The following is a 16,890-nucleotide window of genomic DNA, read 5'->3' as shown; positions in this document are numbered from 1 at the left end:
CTGTGTTGAGCTGAGAGTGTTGATAGAAAAGAGCTTCTCGAGTTGATTCGAGTTGGTGTCCAGGTTCTGCTGCAGCCCCAATTGCCATGGGGGGGTGGGAAGAGGCACCTCAGCTGGAACAGGAGGATATGCTTTCCATAGCGGCCTCAGGGGACGGAGCTTCTTTCTCCTCTGATATGCAAGTGGGTGAGACCCTTGCTGAGGAAGAGCCAGGCTCTGAGAGCGCCTCAGAGGCCAGTTTGACTCCGCTGTCCAGCTCGGTCTCGCTTTCATGGGACATGCTGCAGCTTTTCTGCAGGTTCCCTGGACGCCAGTGGCAGAACCACGCCAGTCCGTTTTCCGGACACAAGTACTGGCTCCTCGCCCTCAGAGTTTCCCGGCCTTTCCAGACTTCGTGGAGGAAGTATGTTCCTCCTGGGATTGCCCGGCTTCGGGTCCTAGTATACTGAAACAGGCCGCACTGCTTGCCTCCTTGGAAGGCGCGGATAAGCTCGGTCTGGCGGGGTTCCTCCTGGTAGACTCCACCATCGCGGCCCTGGTTAAGGCCCCGCCGGTGAGTGCTCTGGCTAGAGACCCGGCCTGCCCAAACCCTCAATGTAGGGTGACGGAGATGCATTTGAGGCGAGCTTACGCAGCAGATGCACAGGCAACACGTTTAACCAATACGGCAAGTGTGCTTACTGCATATTTGGACGGAGTACTGCGCGAGGCCCAGGTGGCCTCCGAGTTGCGTCTCCTGTCTAGTACTCTAAGGACGAGCCCTTGGCCGGAGCCTAGCCAGCTTGGTTGTGGCTCGTACATAGCTGTGGCTGACACAAGCCGGGTCCCTGATGTGGATAAGGCCACGCTGCTTGACGTGCCCATATCCCGAGGACACACTTCTGGGTCTGCTGTAGAGGAGATATTACAAAGATCACACCGGGAACGTGAAGCGTCTCGTCAGGTGGCCACGTTGCTCCCTCCCCCTGCGTCTGCATGGGGTAGGTCGAGCCGCTGGCGAGCTCCCCAGACTCAAACTGTCACCAGAACATTCCCAGTCCACACAGCTCCGCTGGGTGACCTAAGGCATCACCCTCAGGGCACTTAGCAGGTAACCGAGCCCAACCGGCAGGCGGAATGCAGGTCATGGTCAGTTCACAAACCAGCGTCAGAGGAAGCGTTTTCAGGACCATTCATCTCGTAGACCACATCTCCCACCATACCGCTGCCCCCAGCTTTTCTAGAAAAAGTCCAGTTGGAGAAGGCGTAAGTTCTCCCCGTGGCTCCCAAGTGGCCCAGGAGAATATGGTTTTCGACCCTGTGCCAGCTGTTGCATGGCCAGCCCTGGGAGATTCCACTTCATTTGGATATCCTCAGTCAGGCGAAAGGCTCTCTTTAGTACCCGGAACCAGGCAGGTTCCAGCTATTGGTCTGGCCCCTGAAAGGGACGGCTGGCTAGCCCTAGGGCTATCGGACTTGGTTGTGGGAATGACACAGAGTGCTAGGGTGGACTCCACTAGGTCTCTGTATGCCTACAAGTGGAAGTATTTTCAAGCGTGGTGTCTGGCTGATAACCATGATCCCATCACTTGCCCTATGCCAGTCACCCTGCAGTTTCTGCAAGAACTGATTGATACTGGAAGGTCACCTTCCACTTTGAAGGTGTACCTCTGCTTGCCATGCCCCCGTAGATTCTATGTCTCTGAGTGCGCACTTTTGGCTACCTGTTTCCTTAAAGGCGCATGGCGATTACGCCCTCCTAGGAGGACTGTTCTCATTGGACCCAAATGGAGCCTTAATATTGTACTATAGGCTCTCATGAAGGCCCCGTTTGAGCCCTTACACTCCATAGAGCTGATGTACCTATATGAAGACAGCCTTCCTCTTGACTATCACCTCTGCTAAGTGGATCAGTGAGCTGCAGGCGCTGTCTGTGCACAGCTGCTGCATGCGTATTTGGGAGGATGGCAGTAGGGTGTCGCTGCGCACCAACCCCGATTTCCTCCCCAAGTTGATTACAGCCTTCCACATTAACCAATCAGTGAAACTGGTCCTTTCATCCACCCCAGTTTGCTTCAACGGAGTATAACAGATTGAATACCCTCTGCCCAGTGCAGGCATTGAGAGACTACGTGCACAGCACAAGAGCTTTGCGTCAGTCCGACCAGCTCGTCGTCTGCCATGGAATACGAACCCTGGGACACAGTCTCGACTGCGTACAATGGTGCTGGCTTGCCCTCTCCGGGTAGGGTAGCAGCACACTCCACTAGAGGGTTGGCTACATCTTTTCAAAGGTGCCTCAATGTCTTCCTTCTGTAGGCACAAGGGTCCTTGAGGGTGTAAGTACACAACGCTAACCCCTGGGTTAGATGGTGTTGTGCTTCATAAGAACATAAGAACATAAGAAAGTTTACAAACGAGAGGAGGCCATTCGGCCCATCTTGCTCGTTTGGTTGTTAGTAGCTTATTGATCCCAAAATCTCATCAAGCAGCTTCTTGAAGGATCCCAGGGTGTCAGCTTCAACAACATTACTGGGGAGTTGATTCCAGACCCTCACAATTCTCTGTGTAAAAAAGTGTCTCCTATTTTCTGTTCTGAATGCCCCTTTTTCTAAACTCCATTTGTGACCCCTGGTCCTTGTTTCTTTTTTCAGGCTGAAAAAGTCCCTTGGGTCGACACTGTCAATACCTTTTAGAATTTTGAATGCTTGAATTAGGTCGCCACGTAGTCTTCTTTGTTCAAGACTGAACAGATTCAATTCTTTAAGCCTGTCTGCATATGACATGCCTTTTAAGCCCGGAATAATTCTGGTCGCTCTTCTTTGCACTCTTTCTAGAGCAGCAATATCTTTTTATAGCGAGGTGACCAGAACTGCACACAATATTCAAGATGAGGTCTTACTAGTGCATTGTACAGTTTTAACATTACTTCCCTTGATTTAAATTCAACACTTTTCACAATGTATCCGAGCATCTTGTTAGCCTTTTTTATAGCTTCCCCACATTGTCTAGATGAAGACATTTCTGAGTCAACAAAAACTCCTAGGTCTTTTTCATAGATTCCTTCTCCAATTTCAGTATCTCCCATATGATATTTATAATGTACATTTTTATTTCCTGCGTGCAGTACCTTACACTTTTCTCTATTAAATGTCATTTGCCATGTGTCTGCCCAGTTCTGAATCTTGTCTAGATCATTTTGAATGACCTTTGCTGCTGCAACAGTGTTTGCCACTCCTCCTACTTTTGTGTCGTCTGCAAATTTAACAAGTTTGCTTACTATACCAGAATCTAAATCATTAATGTAGATTAGGAATAGCAGAGGACCTAATACTGATCCCTGTGGTACACCGCTGGTTACCACACTCCATTCTGAGGTTTTTCCTCTAATCAGTACTTTCTGTTTTCTACATGTTAACCACTCCCTAATCCATGTACATGTGTTTCTTTGAATCCCAACTGCGTTCAGTTTGAGAATTAATCTTTTGTGCGGGACTTTGTCAAAAGCTTTCTGGAAATCTAAATAAACCATGTCATATGCTTTGCAATTATCCATTATCGATGTTGCAGCCTCAAAAAAATCAAGCAAGTTAGTTAGACACGATCTCCCTTTCCTAAAACCATGTTGACTGTCTCCCAGTACCCTGTTACCATATAGGTAATTTTCCATTTTGGATCTTATTATAGTTTCCATAAGTTTGCATATAATAGAAGTCAGGCTTACTGGTCTGTAGTTACCTGGTTCAGTTTTGTTTCCCTTTTTGTGGATCGGTATTACGTTTGCAATTTTCCAGTCTGTCGGTACCACCCCTGTGTCAAGAGACTGCTGCATGATCTTGGTTAGCGGTTTGTAAATTACTTCTTTCATTTCTTTGAGTACTACTGGGAGGATCTCATCCGGCCCAGGGGATTTGTTTATTTTAAGAGCTCCTAGTCCCTTTAACACTTCTGCCTCAGTTATGCTAAAGTTATTTAAAACTGGATAGGAACTGGTTGACATATGGGGCATATTGTCAGTATCTTCCTTTGTAAAAACTTGTGAAAAGTAATCATTTAATATATTTGCTATTTTTTTTTCTTCCTCTACGATTTTGCCATTTGTATCTCTTAAACATTTAATCTCCTCTTTGAATGTTCTCTTGCTGTTGTAATATTGGAAAAACATTTTGGAATTGGTTTTAGCTCCCTTAGCAATGTTCATTTCTATTTCTCTCTTGGCCTTTCTAACTTCCTTTTTGACTTGCGTTTGCAGTTCTGTGTACTCTTTCTGCGTACTTTCTTTTTGGTCCTTTTTTAATGCTCTGTAAAGTGCCTTTTTTCGCTGAATATTTTTTTTTAATTGATCTATTAAACCATTTTGGCAATTTAGTTTTACATTTAGATTTGTCTACTTTAGAGATATAATTGTTTTGTGCCTCTAGTACTACATTTTTGAAGAACAACCATCCTTCTTCTGTGGGTGTTTTCTCTATTTTACTCCAATCTACTTCTGTTAGTCTCTGTTTCATACCTTCATAGTTTGCTTTTCTAAAATTGTAAACCTTAGCTTTAGTCTTTACTTTTGGGGATTTAAAAAACACTTCAAATGAGACCATGTTGTGGTCTGAGTTTGCCAGTGGTTCTCTGACCTCTGTTTTAGTTATTCTATCTTCGTTATTTGAAAAGACTAAATCAAGGCATGCCTCCCCTCTAGTGTGTGCCTTCACAAATTGTGTTAGGAAGCAGTCATTTGTCATTTCCACCAATTCTATTTTATCCTTCGCTCTACCCACCGGGTTTTCCCATTTTATTTGGGGGAAGTTGAAATCCCCCATTAGTATGGCTTCTCCTTTGCTACCCACATTTCTAATGTCATTGTATAACAGATTATTGTGCTCACCGTCTGAATCTGGCGGTCTATAGCATGCTCCTATTATTATGCCTTTTGAATTTTTGTCTGTTATTCTGACCCATATTGATTCGGTTTTATTTTCTTTGTCCCGGTTTAACACCTGGGCTTCAAGACTGTTTCTTATGTATAGCGCTACCCCTCCTCCTCTTCTGTTCTCCGCTTCCCTCATTTGCTGCCATTCCTTCTCCCTCGTGATGGCTTTGGTACAGGTTATCCCATACCTATCTGGTGGTGGTCGTCTTTGAAAGGTAACGTTAGATTACTTAATGTAACCCTGGTTTGCTTCGGTTGCCCTCATGGGTTCGATGGAAAACGAGGAGGATCTTCCTGTGAGTGACGGTTTTATTCCCTCGATAGGCGGGACCGAGTGCATCATCCCGGGAAGGGGCCTTTCGGCAGCTCTGGTATAGAGAGCTTAGCAATACCTACCCGCAGGGCAGGAATATCCCATACTTTCTAGTGATGGTCGTCTTCTCTTTCAGGGAACCAGGGTTATGGTAAGTAGCCTAACGTTACTCATTCTGTCCTGTGTGACTAAACCTGTGACAAATGTTGTGTGTAAAACTAACTGACCTAATTTGTCATCTGATTCTGCATGTGCATGTGTCTGGGGCCTATCTAATGCAATTTACCAGGACTGTGAAACTGTCTGATTTCAGAAACAGTGGGATTTTAATATTTGATGATATGGAGTTACTCTTTCAAGAAATGTAAATGATTCTAACCCAAATGAACTAGACTGACATATGGTAATGATGTTTCAAAGCGAGTGTAAGCTTGTGTCCCCAGCAGTTTAAACAACCTTTCGGGGAAAGCAAATAAGTCTGCCTTTTGATAAAGTAGAACATACATAAGGCTGAGTAAACAGTCAACAAGAAAAATCAAATTTAATATTTTTATAAATGTGGGACACTGCAGTTTAAAGCAAGGGTTTTTCAGTTTAAATTTATCTGTAGTAAAACATGCTTTATTTCCCTTGGCTGGATAAGCAGTATTCTGCACTGTATCTGGCTGGAAAACAATAATCCTTTTATACCTGATGTGATTTATAAGCACAGAATACAAATGGCACTACGATAAAAGGCAGGCTTTATTGTTCATGATGTTATATTATTTTTTGTTAATAAATGCAAATGCAGTTTCCTGAGAAATTACACCTTTACCCATTAAGGGATTTCTTGTTGAACAGGGACACCACTTTTAGAATCCTTGCATGGTTCCTTCCAGGTACTGTGACATGAGCACACCTATGTCTGGCAGTCATAAGCAGCAAGCCACACTGTTTGTGCCACAGGTTGTACACTAACACAGAGACACACAAACCCACCCGCTATCCTTAGGGGAAATAGCAAACCCATCACAGTGGAAGGTTGTCCCCTGCTATGCCTCATCACATCATGAAACAAACTGTATCTTCCCTTCAGATTTAATTATCCACAACGCAGCAGGGATTTCAAGAAATAACCTTAATGCAGAATGTCAAGTATGGTTGATAATTTGCTGAGAAAAAAATGAAAACAAAAAACTGTTCTTGTGTCTTGTGATTCTTGATGACAAAGATTGTTGGGTTATATGTATTATTGTCCTGCCTATAAACAAGTTATAGCAAATGCAATCATTCTATTACAGCTTCTGAATAACATTGTCGGCTTCAGTTTCATGAGGTGAGCCAGTTGGCAACAACTATAAATGCATTAAATCCTGTTGAAAGATTACTGCAATACATGAAAACTCTGAACAAAACTAATCTTTAATAAAACAGTGTCTGCGCCTTCAAACAACATATGAATAATTAAAGTGCTGTAACAGAATACAAATGGAGCTTATCAAAAAGCCCACTACTGTTCTTATTCTAATACAATACTATAAATCTGAATTAAAAACCTGGTCTGTTTTATCTCTCGATTTATGCCTCCTGTGAAAACTGATTATTCTCCAACCAGAAAATGATTTTGTAGGAATACAGATAATGCTATTACTCAAGAGCAACTCTGACCATGAAATCATACTAATTACATGGTGCTATAAATCTGTGCTGAATTCAAAGTACTAAAGGTTAATTAAAGTTCTAGTGTAATTACTCAACTCCATGTGTCCAAAGCACTGACTCTGCCAGATATATAAGGCACTGTTAAATTGCCTTATACATTTGTTACTTAAAAATAATACAATAATATTCCTGCTAACATTTCCCCTAGTTTCCAAACGTCTTGCCACAAATACATGGGATTAATTTTTTTTTTTTTCTAATATGTTTAGATATTACACCGGACCCAGCTGGGTGCAAATTGAAATTGTGCCACCTAATTATAATTTACATTCATCGTGGAAATGTGTTGTACACACATACTAGCAAGTTCACTCAATAGTGATACAAAACTGTATTTTGTACCCACAACACCTGATCCGCCACTTATTATGAACCATGCAATCTGCCATCTAGCACTTTAAATAGACAGTAATGCTTAAACACCTCAAAAGAAAATTGTTGAAAATCATCATCAACGAGTGCTGTGATGGGATTCATAGAAAGCTAAAGTTTTTACCAGTATATCACCTGATCATTTTGTTATGCTCTATACTCCAAAACAATGCGTCACTCATATTTTTCAGCTGCAAAGCAACAGTCTTTCCTGACAAGAAATGTGTGGGTAACACTGGGAGGTTTGAACTCATTATTATAAGCAAAGAGGTCAAGTGCCTGGTGAAACGCACATGCAACAAGTGTGAGACTCTTTGATAGTTCAATTCTTAACCTCGATGAAATGACATGTTGCCAAACTCTTCTCTGTGCTAGTAGATAATTTACACACTGTACTGAATATCTTAATAGCCCCAGACACACTGGCTATACACTATAATCTATTTTTAACACCACAGTGCACTGCTCAATAAATCATTATTTTTGTACTAGTATGAAAGTAACTGGGAAACACCATGATACGCAGTGTCAGGCATATCTAAGCAAGGCATATTACCTGCAAAACCTCTGTTTTCAGTTCATAATTGGGAATTACTCTTGCCTTATCTACACATGCTTATTACACTACATACCTTCCATTGCATATTTCATATCCAGGGCAAAAAGGTTCCACATGATTTCTGCACTGATTTTTCCCATATTCAGCTCCTGAGGGAACCTATAATTCAAAGTTGATGTCCACATGTCAAAACAGTGCAGTGTTATAGAATTTATTTTAGACAAACTGTGCCATTAGAAATACATTTATATAATTTTTGTTTTGCATGAATTAAAAAAAAAAAAAATGTCTGTACAAAAACAGAAATGAACAAGAATACCTTTACACTGTACATCCTGTCCATTTAATAATGCAGTACACATAGTACAATAAATCTGCATTGAATAAATACAGCTATTCATTTAACTAAAGTACTGTATGACACAGACCTATTTGCCATAGAAGACAGCGTGTGTGTATATTAGATATTACAGAAAAAATTATATATTTAAGAATACATATTACATCATAGTCAGACTACACTTTAGCTGGCCTGTTCACATATGTATTCCTGTTCATACTTTAAACAAAAAGTATACCATGGTATTCTGCATCATATATGATGATTTTCAAAGTTTAGGTTTAGAATAATTGTTCCTTAGAGATGTCTTTACCATCAAAACGAAAATGACTACAATGTATAACACCACAGCATATATGTAGTCAGAATGTCACTTAAACAGAATACATTGAAAGGCATGCCTTTCTACTGCAGCCAAAAATGTAAAAATACCAACAAGCTTCGGGACAGATCAGACTTTCCAAAACAGTTCATTGTGCTAAAAAAGTACTAAAAGTTTTTTCAAGTGATCAGGGAAGACAGGAAACAGCACAGCAAGGTCCAATGCATCTAACTGGTACCGTTATAAAACGTATATGGGCATGATACTGTATCTTTAAGCATTAAGGTCACATATCACACTAATGGTGGGAAACCTATTGTGCGCCGTGCTTACTTACTGGTTCAGAACAGGTGTGTAGGCTGTCCTGTCCTCGTCAATGACAGTCACCATTAGTGTAATCATGTTAGGCCAGAAATCCAAATTCTTGATGCTTGGTCCCTGTTCCTCTCGTGGAACATCTTGTTTCTTGGTCTGCTCAGAAAAAGACAGTAGAGCTGGTTAAAATCTTTATAAAACTATGTTTCTGTTCAAGTATGGAATCTACACTACATCTTCACCAATTCATAAAACAGAATGTATTTATTAAAGTGCACGATGTCTTTGAAATAATTAAGGCAGCAGAGGGGCTCTCATTAAAAGAGCCATCTTTGCGCATCTCTTCTCAGCTCTCATAAAAGCGTCAGTCTAAACATGACAGGCTTGGCTGGGAAAGCCAGAGGTACTACTGCATTTGAGGTAAGGCATCTTCAGACAAAAAAACCTGTCCAAGACGGTGCATAGTAGAAATGAGAGAATGATTCAAGGAACAATTCAGTTAGTTATAACCAGTGAAGTAGTTTTACAATCTGAACAGCGGGAGAAGATGATTAACTACCTACAGATACTGAACAAGCTTCAGGTGGCTAAGAAATGGGTTTTAATTAACCATGGCAATATTGTATTGTTTTAGAGCTACTGTAATATATTCTCGGGGAAGATTTCACAGGACACAAGAGACAAATAAGTGTGTTAAATATACTTTTCAGTTGTTTACAGTGCTATTACTGATTTAAAAACAAATGCCACTGGATTAGCTTCTGTAAGTATCCAAACTTAGGTTCACTCCTATCCTGGAGGGATCACCTACTAGGTGATCTACTACTAAACTATTTCAAAATACATACAAGTATAGACACTATACATTTCTCAGTAATATGCCCTTTCTTATGCAGACCAGTTTTAAAGCAATGCAGGCAAGTCTTTCAGGTTTAGATTCACTTCATGGACAGTATAAATTAAAACTCAGAAATGCTCCAGTAACCTCACAGCTCAGAGGATGAACATCCAGTTTAAGTCAATAATTCCAGCGCGTAGAAATACAAATTCATTGTGTTGTTTTTGTTCACGAGAAAACCCCTTTTCTAAAAACAAAATGCACAAGAACAAATTGAAAAATAAGGTTATGGAGAAAAGCCAAAAAACGTTTGATACAAAGGTTTTCGATGGCACTGCTGTTTTATCCCTCCTTTTATAAATACATTGTAACTGTTTCCTTGTAAACTACGTTGTTTGCTGGTATTGTAATAGTGCTGAAGGAAAGAATCCCAAACACCTATTTACAGGGATGTGATCCTCAGATTGATAATAAGGTTTAAAGAATGAAAGCCACTAGTTCTATTTCACACACATTTATTCAGGAGTTATCTTAGCCCAGCAAAACCAGGAACTCAAACATGTGCAAAGAGACTCTGTAAATATATTTACGTAGAGATGCTAGGATCAGCCAATAAAGATTGTAACACCTGCTCTATAGCTTGGGAAGGCAAAACAAAATGTTGCCTACAATCCTTCAATCCTTCCTAGAAAAAACTACTACTGATGCTCAAGAAATATTGTTATGCCATAAATGGGGCATTAATTCAACAAACACAGGGAGGATATTGTATTTTTCAACCAGGGAAAAAAAAAAAAAAACAACAATCTTCACTTGATCCCCCCATCCTTTCAAACAGGGCAACTTATGTAATTGTTCCATAGCTATTTGAAACCAGAACCCTGCCATGCGTAGACAACTGGGAAAAGAGTTACATGTAGAATCAACATTGTTACTGGTACGGGGGAATTCTGAAGCCCCTTTGGTGCAGCTATATTTTCGTTTCATCTTCACAAGGTCAGCAAGCATGTGTCATGGTGATGCTAGCAGGGTTCAATCATTGCTGCTTGCAAGATGTGACACCACCCAAGGGCCTGGGTGACAGTAGGTCAATTAGAACTGTATATTTATAGAACAGCTTTAAACTCTGTCATTTGGTCTTTCTCAACAAATCTCCCTTCCCATCTGTTTCATGTTATAAAGCGTTCTTTTTAAACAGCTGGCTTTTTGTTAGGCAATGTTTCAGAATTTTGTAGTATTTTTTTTGTATTCTTTTTTAATTCAATTCAAAATATCTACTTTAACTCTACACTTTGTAATAGTATTTTCTAAAAATGTAAAAAAAAAAGAAAAAAAAAAAAGAAAATTAGAGTCAATGTTTTATGTATCAGTCAAGAGTTTATAATTATAGCAATTATTTTATAGTACATTTTTCATTTCAGTCTACCCATAACTAAAGTGACGTTACATGACTTTAGAAGACTCAGACCATCAACATAAATCAGAAGGCATACATTCAGACCGCTGTCAGAGAAAATTGACAAATTGTGCTCAGTCCACCATATAACACACACTGGTTGACATCTTCACACAAACAAACCATTTCTGACGTAGGGCACAGGCATTCATGGATGACAAAAAAACAAACAAAAAAAAACAACAACTAAGGCCGATGTCAGATTACATTTAGCCATTCCATGTACCTATTATCCCTCTCTATCATCACTGATGGGAACAGGGTGACCAGAGATTTCCCATGTGATGCATGGTGCCGTGAGCAATGCCATCCTTAAAGCTGAACCGCGGATGTGTTCCACCACATATAGTGCTGCTCAGTAGATTAACATTCCCTGTTGTTTTCCATTGCATAACTGTTTCCAAAAGTGCATTATTTATTTAAAACCTGACTTTTGCATTTTTTTTATCTACTGTTGAAACAGCAGGCTACCAATACATAAAATGCATGTCAATAGTCTCTTATTAGCTAGAAGGTTGCTTGGATTATACAGTACTTCCCAAGCACTGCAATAATTCAGCGAAATGGCCTTAAAAACAACATGATTACTTGAATTAATAATACAGTGAAAGACAGGCATTTTGATTTAAAATCTCGATTCATACTGAATAAAACACAGAAATGAACAAGCTAAAAAAATATATATATATACCAACACCGTGATCAAAAGAACAAATGTTGCACAACTGTTACAAAAAGCAATATATTCTACCAGTAATTGTTTTGTTTTTTTGAATCACCAAAAATACTTTGTTTAGCTTAAGGGTTATCCCAAAGGACTTTTAAGCACATTCTTGTTAAAACATCCTATTAAACCTTTCCAAGTTATTGATTTAGAAATTAATTTATAGTCGGAGGGATGCATTGGGTCATATTCTACTTTTAACACCACTGAGTTCGTAAAGCACCAATGGTAACAGTTGGAAAATAAGATGGAGTTCTTCAATGACTTAATTAAAATCACTGAATTTAATTTGATCATTACCAATTTATTTGGAGTTACAGGTATTACATGTTCCAGTATCACGGCATTACTGTATAAGTATCTCTTTTCGTTCATAGCATGTATTCTGATGCAGCAATGCAATGCAATACAATTAATCAAGCCAGGACTGTCTTAAGCAAACCCTGCTATAGGTATGTGCAATGGTATAGGCCAGTATGTTTTTATTATGAACAGAATGACTCATTATTCTGGAAATAAAAGGAACTCACCACTGTGACAAGCAGTTTTTCACATTAGTACTGAAGTTTATCACATTATCATGTTGATATTAATATATTCTGAATCAAGCTTTTCATTTTTTTTTTACTATGATTGATTACTATGACTAAACACATGTATTTATCATAACCAATAGCACACTCAACAAACCATTCAACCGTACGCCTGATTTAAAATTGCATATGAACGGAGGAAATGTAGCACAGAACAAACGATTTGAATGGAATTAGATATACAATCAGAACCAGCAAAAGGTAGCTGTCACCAGTATAACCATATGCTTATAGAAACTACTGTTGGATAAAATGTTTGGCAAATAAATGATTTAATGTCATTATCTTCCCATACGGTCTGAGATACCCAAAGCACTAGGTGATGAAATTGACAGAACATCAAATTCTTCATATCATTTGACCATCTGAAGGCCATTATGAAAGCCCTTGACAAAACAGTCAGCGGATCAGATGATAAAATATGGTATATTTGTTTATTTTGACTTACATTTAAAATCACATTGACACAAGATCCCCCTGAGCTACCTGAGCTGTCAACTGCTGAGGATCTTAAGTGTGCATTAAAGCTGGTTGAAACTGTAACCCAAAATGTTTGGAAACCATTCGACCACATTGCTAATGCAGTTGTCAGTAATATCATTATATCATTAACACACTCGAATGGCTGCACTAAGAGGCAAAGGATATAGGTTGACGTTGATCTAAATCTTTAGAAGTAGATGTCTATTTCACTTCTTTTCTTCTTTCTTATCGGTTGAAAGCAAAATGAGTCTGGCGGTAGAGCTGGCTGCTTTAATAAATTTGCTCAGGCAAGCTCCTTTAACCCTTTAGTACCTGTTTTGTACAATTCGTCATTATTATTATTATTAAATTATTATCATCATTATGAATCAATGAACACATCCACATAACACAACTGAAAACTATCGTACAAGGCATGAAATATACTTCTATCGACTCTCATTAGAGGGCAATAATTACCTATAAAGTGTGATTTCCCCCCACCATGCTTTAATCAAGTTATTACCTATGTATCAATAGCTAAGGTTATTTTCACAAAAAATAAGAGTATGAGACAGACAACCACACAATTAAATTATCCAACTAAAAAGACAAACATGTTTTGCCTCCCATCGTCAGTCGAGAACATTCCTTGCTTTAAAAGGCTTACCATGGGCCATAAATGATCTAATATAGCAAAAGTGTGACAGGCTTATTATTAATGCAAAAAAAACCCCATCTAATAATGAGTTTGGGTCAAAACTGGTGAGAGGGGGCTACACCAAGAACAGGTATAATTATTATTGTGTTTCAACTTACTTTTCATCACTTGACTTGAAAGCTATTTTTATTACAAATGGCTTCATGATAGTATGTTTTTCTACAACATTACATGTGCAATAACTCACTATGAGAGAGAAATACAGAAAACTTCCCATAGCTTAGCTTAGCTTTTTCAGCTCTGGGGGGGTTAGATCTTGCTTCTCCCCAACCCTTACAACAAAATCTGCAGGCTAGTAGTATTACGGGTCCAGTCCCACAGCATTTTGGCAACAACAGTTCAACGTGATAAAATACAAAGCATTTTTATATCCGTGGCAACATTCCAGCTTCTCTGCTTGGTACCTCAAAGTGGAAGCCACATTTTTGTTAATTGAACAGTTTAGTTTTTAACATTTACATTGTAACAGTCAATACATTACACATGATGTATATTCTCATGGGTATATAGAGGAAGAAAGGTCTTGTTGTTGCACTTGTTTATTAGTGGATTATCTGTGACACATTTCATCACGCACACGCACATGCACACGCACACACCACTATAAATGTCTTACCTGATCAACGAGTTGGTTAAAGAGGTCGTAACAGTTGTCAAAAATGTATTTGTATGTGGAGTCCAGACAGGCTCGCACACAATCTTTCACCACCACACTGGCTCTGGGTGGGCTCTGGAGTTCCTGAACCTTAAAAAAAAAAAAAGGTTGACACAAAGCTTATTACAAAGGAATCAGAACTGAAGCAGAACCTAACCTGTTATTTGTATGGGGACCTTACCAGCTTGGTACTGTATGTAAAAAAAAAGAAGCTTCAGGGCAATGGGATGTAATAATAATACAGACAGGCAACAATGCACTAGGTTATAGTGTGTTAACAAACTATATTTTTGCATTGATAATTCAAATACAGAAGTACAGAGGTGTGTAATTGAAGAGAGATTGGGAAGTACTAATAGTCATTAAACAATACTGTTAACTCCAGAGATACACTTTGGCATTTCTCAATAACACAACATTACTACCAGTGCTATTGGAGGTTTATAATTAAAAGTTTTAACTTGTACAAAAAGGCCAGAAATAATGATCCAGTTTTATTGCAGTACCAAATAGGCTTGCTGCATATGTAATTCTGAAATCCAAAGTCTGTACAGTATGTGATGGCAAAAAATTTTTTGGTTTAAGCTTCTTAATCTATGTTTACAACCTCACTGACTATGGAACTGAGCTGGTCAAACAATGCTAAAGGAATGACGTTTACTGCAGGACTTCATTTGGAATGAATACCAATTAATTGTAAACAAAATCAATTGTTGTTTATTATATCAGGTAGTGCATTTTTGTATGGCTAGTAGGGATTGTTATGAAAAGTGCTGCTTGTAAATAAAAGTATATGCAGACAGCAATATAGCGTCATTACATTATTAATGCTGTAGACCAGGGCTTTACAAAGCGTGGCCCTGTCTGCGGCCCTCGTCAAACATTTCTAAGATGATTCTATATTTTCTTAGAAAGACCTGGGCCATTAGTAGTTAATTTTCTGCTCAATATCGGTACTAGCAGAGCACATCACAGCAAGGCGCTACTGTAGCTTTAAGAACATGAAAACAAGACACGTTGTGCTGCCAGCAGGGGTGCCGATCCCAACTGCAAGAGGAGTAATACAGTCCCAGATGATCACTGAAAAAAGTCAGCTGCATAAATCCCACTCAAGCAGAAACTAGGCCAATTCCTTGAAATCAAATAATTATAATTATCAGGTCGTGGTTTTCATTAACATACACATTATAATAATCACATTAAGCCCTAAAAATAACCTGCTTAAATGTGAACTGCGCGTAATGTGAAAAGTGTTTAACATGGCTTATGGCTGGTTTCAGACCCTGATTACTACTAGTCCTGGACTACCCAATGTTAATTTAGATAAGGTAAACCAAGATCTAATCAGGATCTGTGAAACCAGCCAAAAATGTGCTGAAATACAAAACAAATGCTCACACAGGATATACAGGATATATAGCCTTTTATTATACAGTGATGGAATAACATGGTCACAAGTTCTTTTTTTGTTTTGCCCAACAAGCTGATTTGCAGAAAAAAGAACAACTTCATTAATAATTCAAACCAGAATCTTATTTATCTAAATCATTAAAATTTAACACTTGTTCCATCTTCTAGCATCTTAATTAAAAGTTCAGAAAAACCATGGAGGTGATGAATATACCTTACCAGCGTTGATCAAGGGCAACAAATTAAATGTGGCCTTTTGCTGACAATAAATGAGCAATGTTCGTTGACCTGGCAGCTGAGATAAATAACATCTTACCTTCATTCTGAAAAAGGTGATGCTGGTAAGCAGGTCCACTGTTGATTTCAAATCCTGAAGCCTTTCAGGGTTGCTGGCAGGGAAATTTTCCTGATAATTACAAAGGGGAAACACACAGCTTTAGATCAATGTTTTTTTTACTTTAGATTTCTATGTACTATTATTGATTCCAATTTGCCTTTTACTGATGAAACATAATAGCAGTAATGAAGTTCTCAGGAGTCTAAACTGCTTAATTTACTGCATGATTATGACCAAACATCTCCACTGTAATCTGCATTTAAATAAAAAAGAACACACAAATTGTGATGGTTCACAGAGACTTAGCCATTTAGGGTAATGGTTTATTACAAGTAAGGCAGAATTATAGTTTTTTAAAAGATGTTTATACAGATTTCAGAATACATGATAACACAGTCCGTGGTAAGTGATTATCATAGCTCAGAGTTCAAATGAGACTGAAATAGAATACCATGATTCTATTGTAAAGTGTGTTACATTACATACCATGCTCTTCAACTTCCAACAAAGTTCCATTTCAGTTACAGGGTGTGGTTTCTTTTGAATTTGCCTATGGTGTTGTTCAAATTTGGATTGGTAGAGCTTAGGCTAAAATGATTTCCATGCCTGCCAAATACTGTAGCACCAAACATGCATGATCCACTGAACGCAACACACACAACAAGCTTTAATGCACTTGTTTTACTGTTTCCTTACCTTTTTTTAAAGTTTGCAACAGTCTTTTTGCTTGGCTTGCATTACACGAGTTCTCCGCACAAAACTGTTGATTCCTTTTACAAATGAGCCTGACTTGCAGTAAAAGCATGCTGCTGTTTTATTTTGTTCCAGTGCAGAGTTATCTAGCAGGATGAGTTTTCATCATGCTG

At 38.9% G+C, this 16,890-nt stretch overlaps 1 protein-coding gene across 3 annotated transcripts in view; it reads right to left on the bottom strand.

The window, feature by feature from the left end:
• LOC121294842 (protein unc-13 homolog C-like) overlaps positions 1–16,890 on the bottom strand; it is a 106,893-nt gene that overhangs the window by 39,207 nt on the left and 50,796 nt on the right. For all 3 annotated transcript variants that reach the window (XM_041218966.1, XM_041218967.1, XM_041218968.1), the window contains exons 16-19: positions 16,004–16,093; positions 14,239–14,367; positions 8,851–8,984; positions 7,925–8,010 (exon numbers count right to left, since the gene is read on the bottom strand). In XM_041218966.1, the coding sequence (XP_041074900.1) occupies positions 7,925–8,010; positions 8,851–8,984; positions 14,239–14,367; positions 16,004–16,093 (439 nt within the window). The remainder of the gene's footprint in view (positions 1–7,924; positions 8,011–8,850; positions 8,985–14,238; positions 14,368–16,003; positions 16,094–16,890) is intronic.

Source organism: Polyodon spathula, chromosome 19, assembly GCF_017654505.1.
Source record: "Polyodon spathula isolate WHYD16114869_AA chromosome 19, ASM1765450v1, whole genome shotgun sequence".
Taxonomy (NCBI): domain Eukaryota; kingdom Metazoa; phylum Chordata; class Actinopteri; order Acipenseriformes; family Polyodontidae; genus Polyodon; species Polyodon spathula.
Note: the sequence above shows the minus strand (reverse complement) of the source record. Positions and strands in the feature narration are given on the sequence as shown.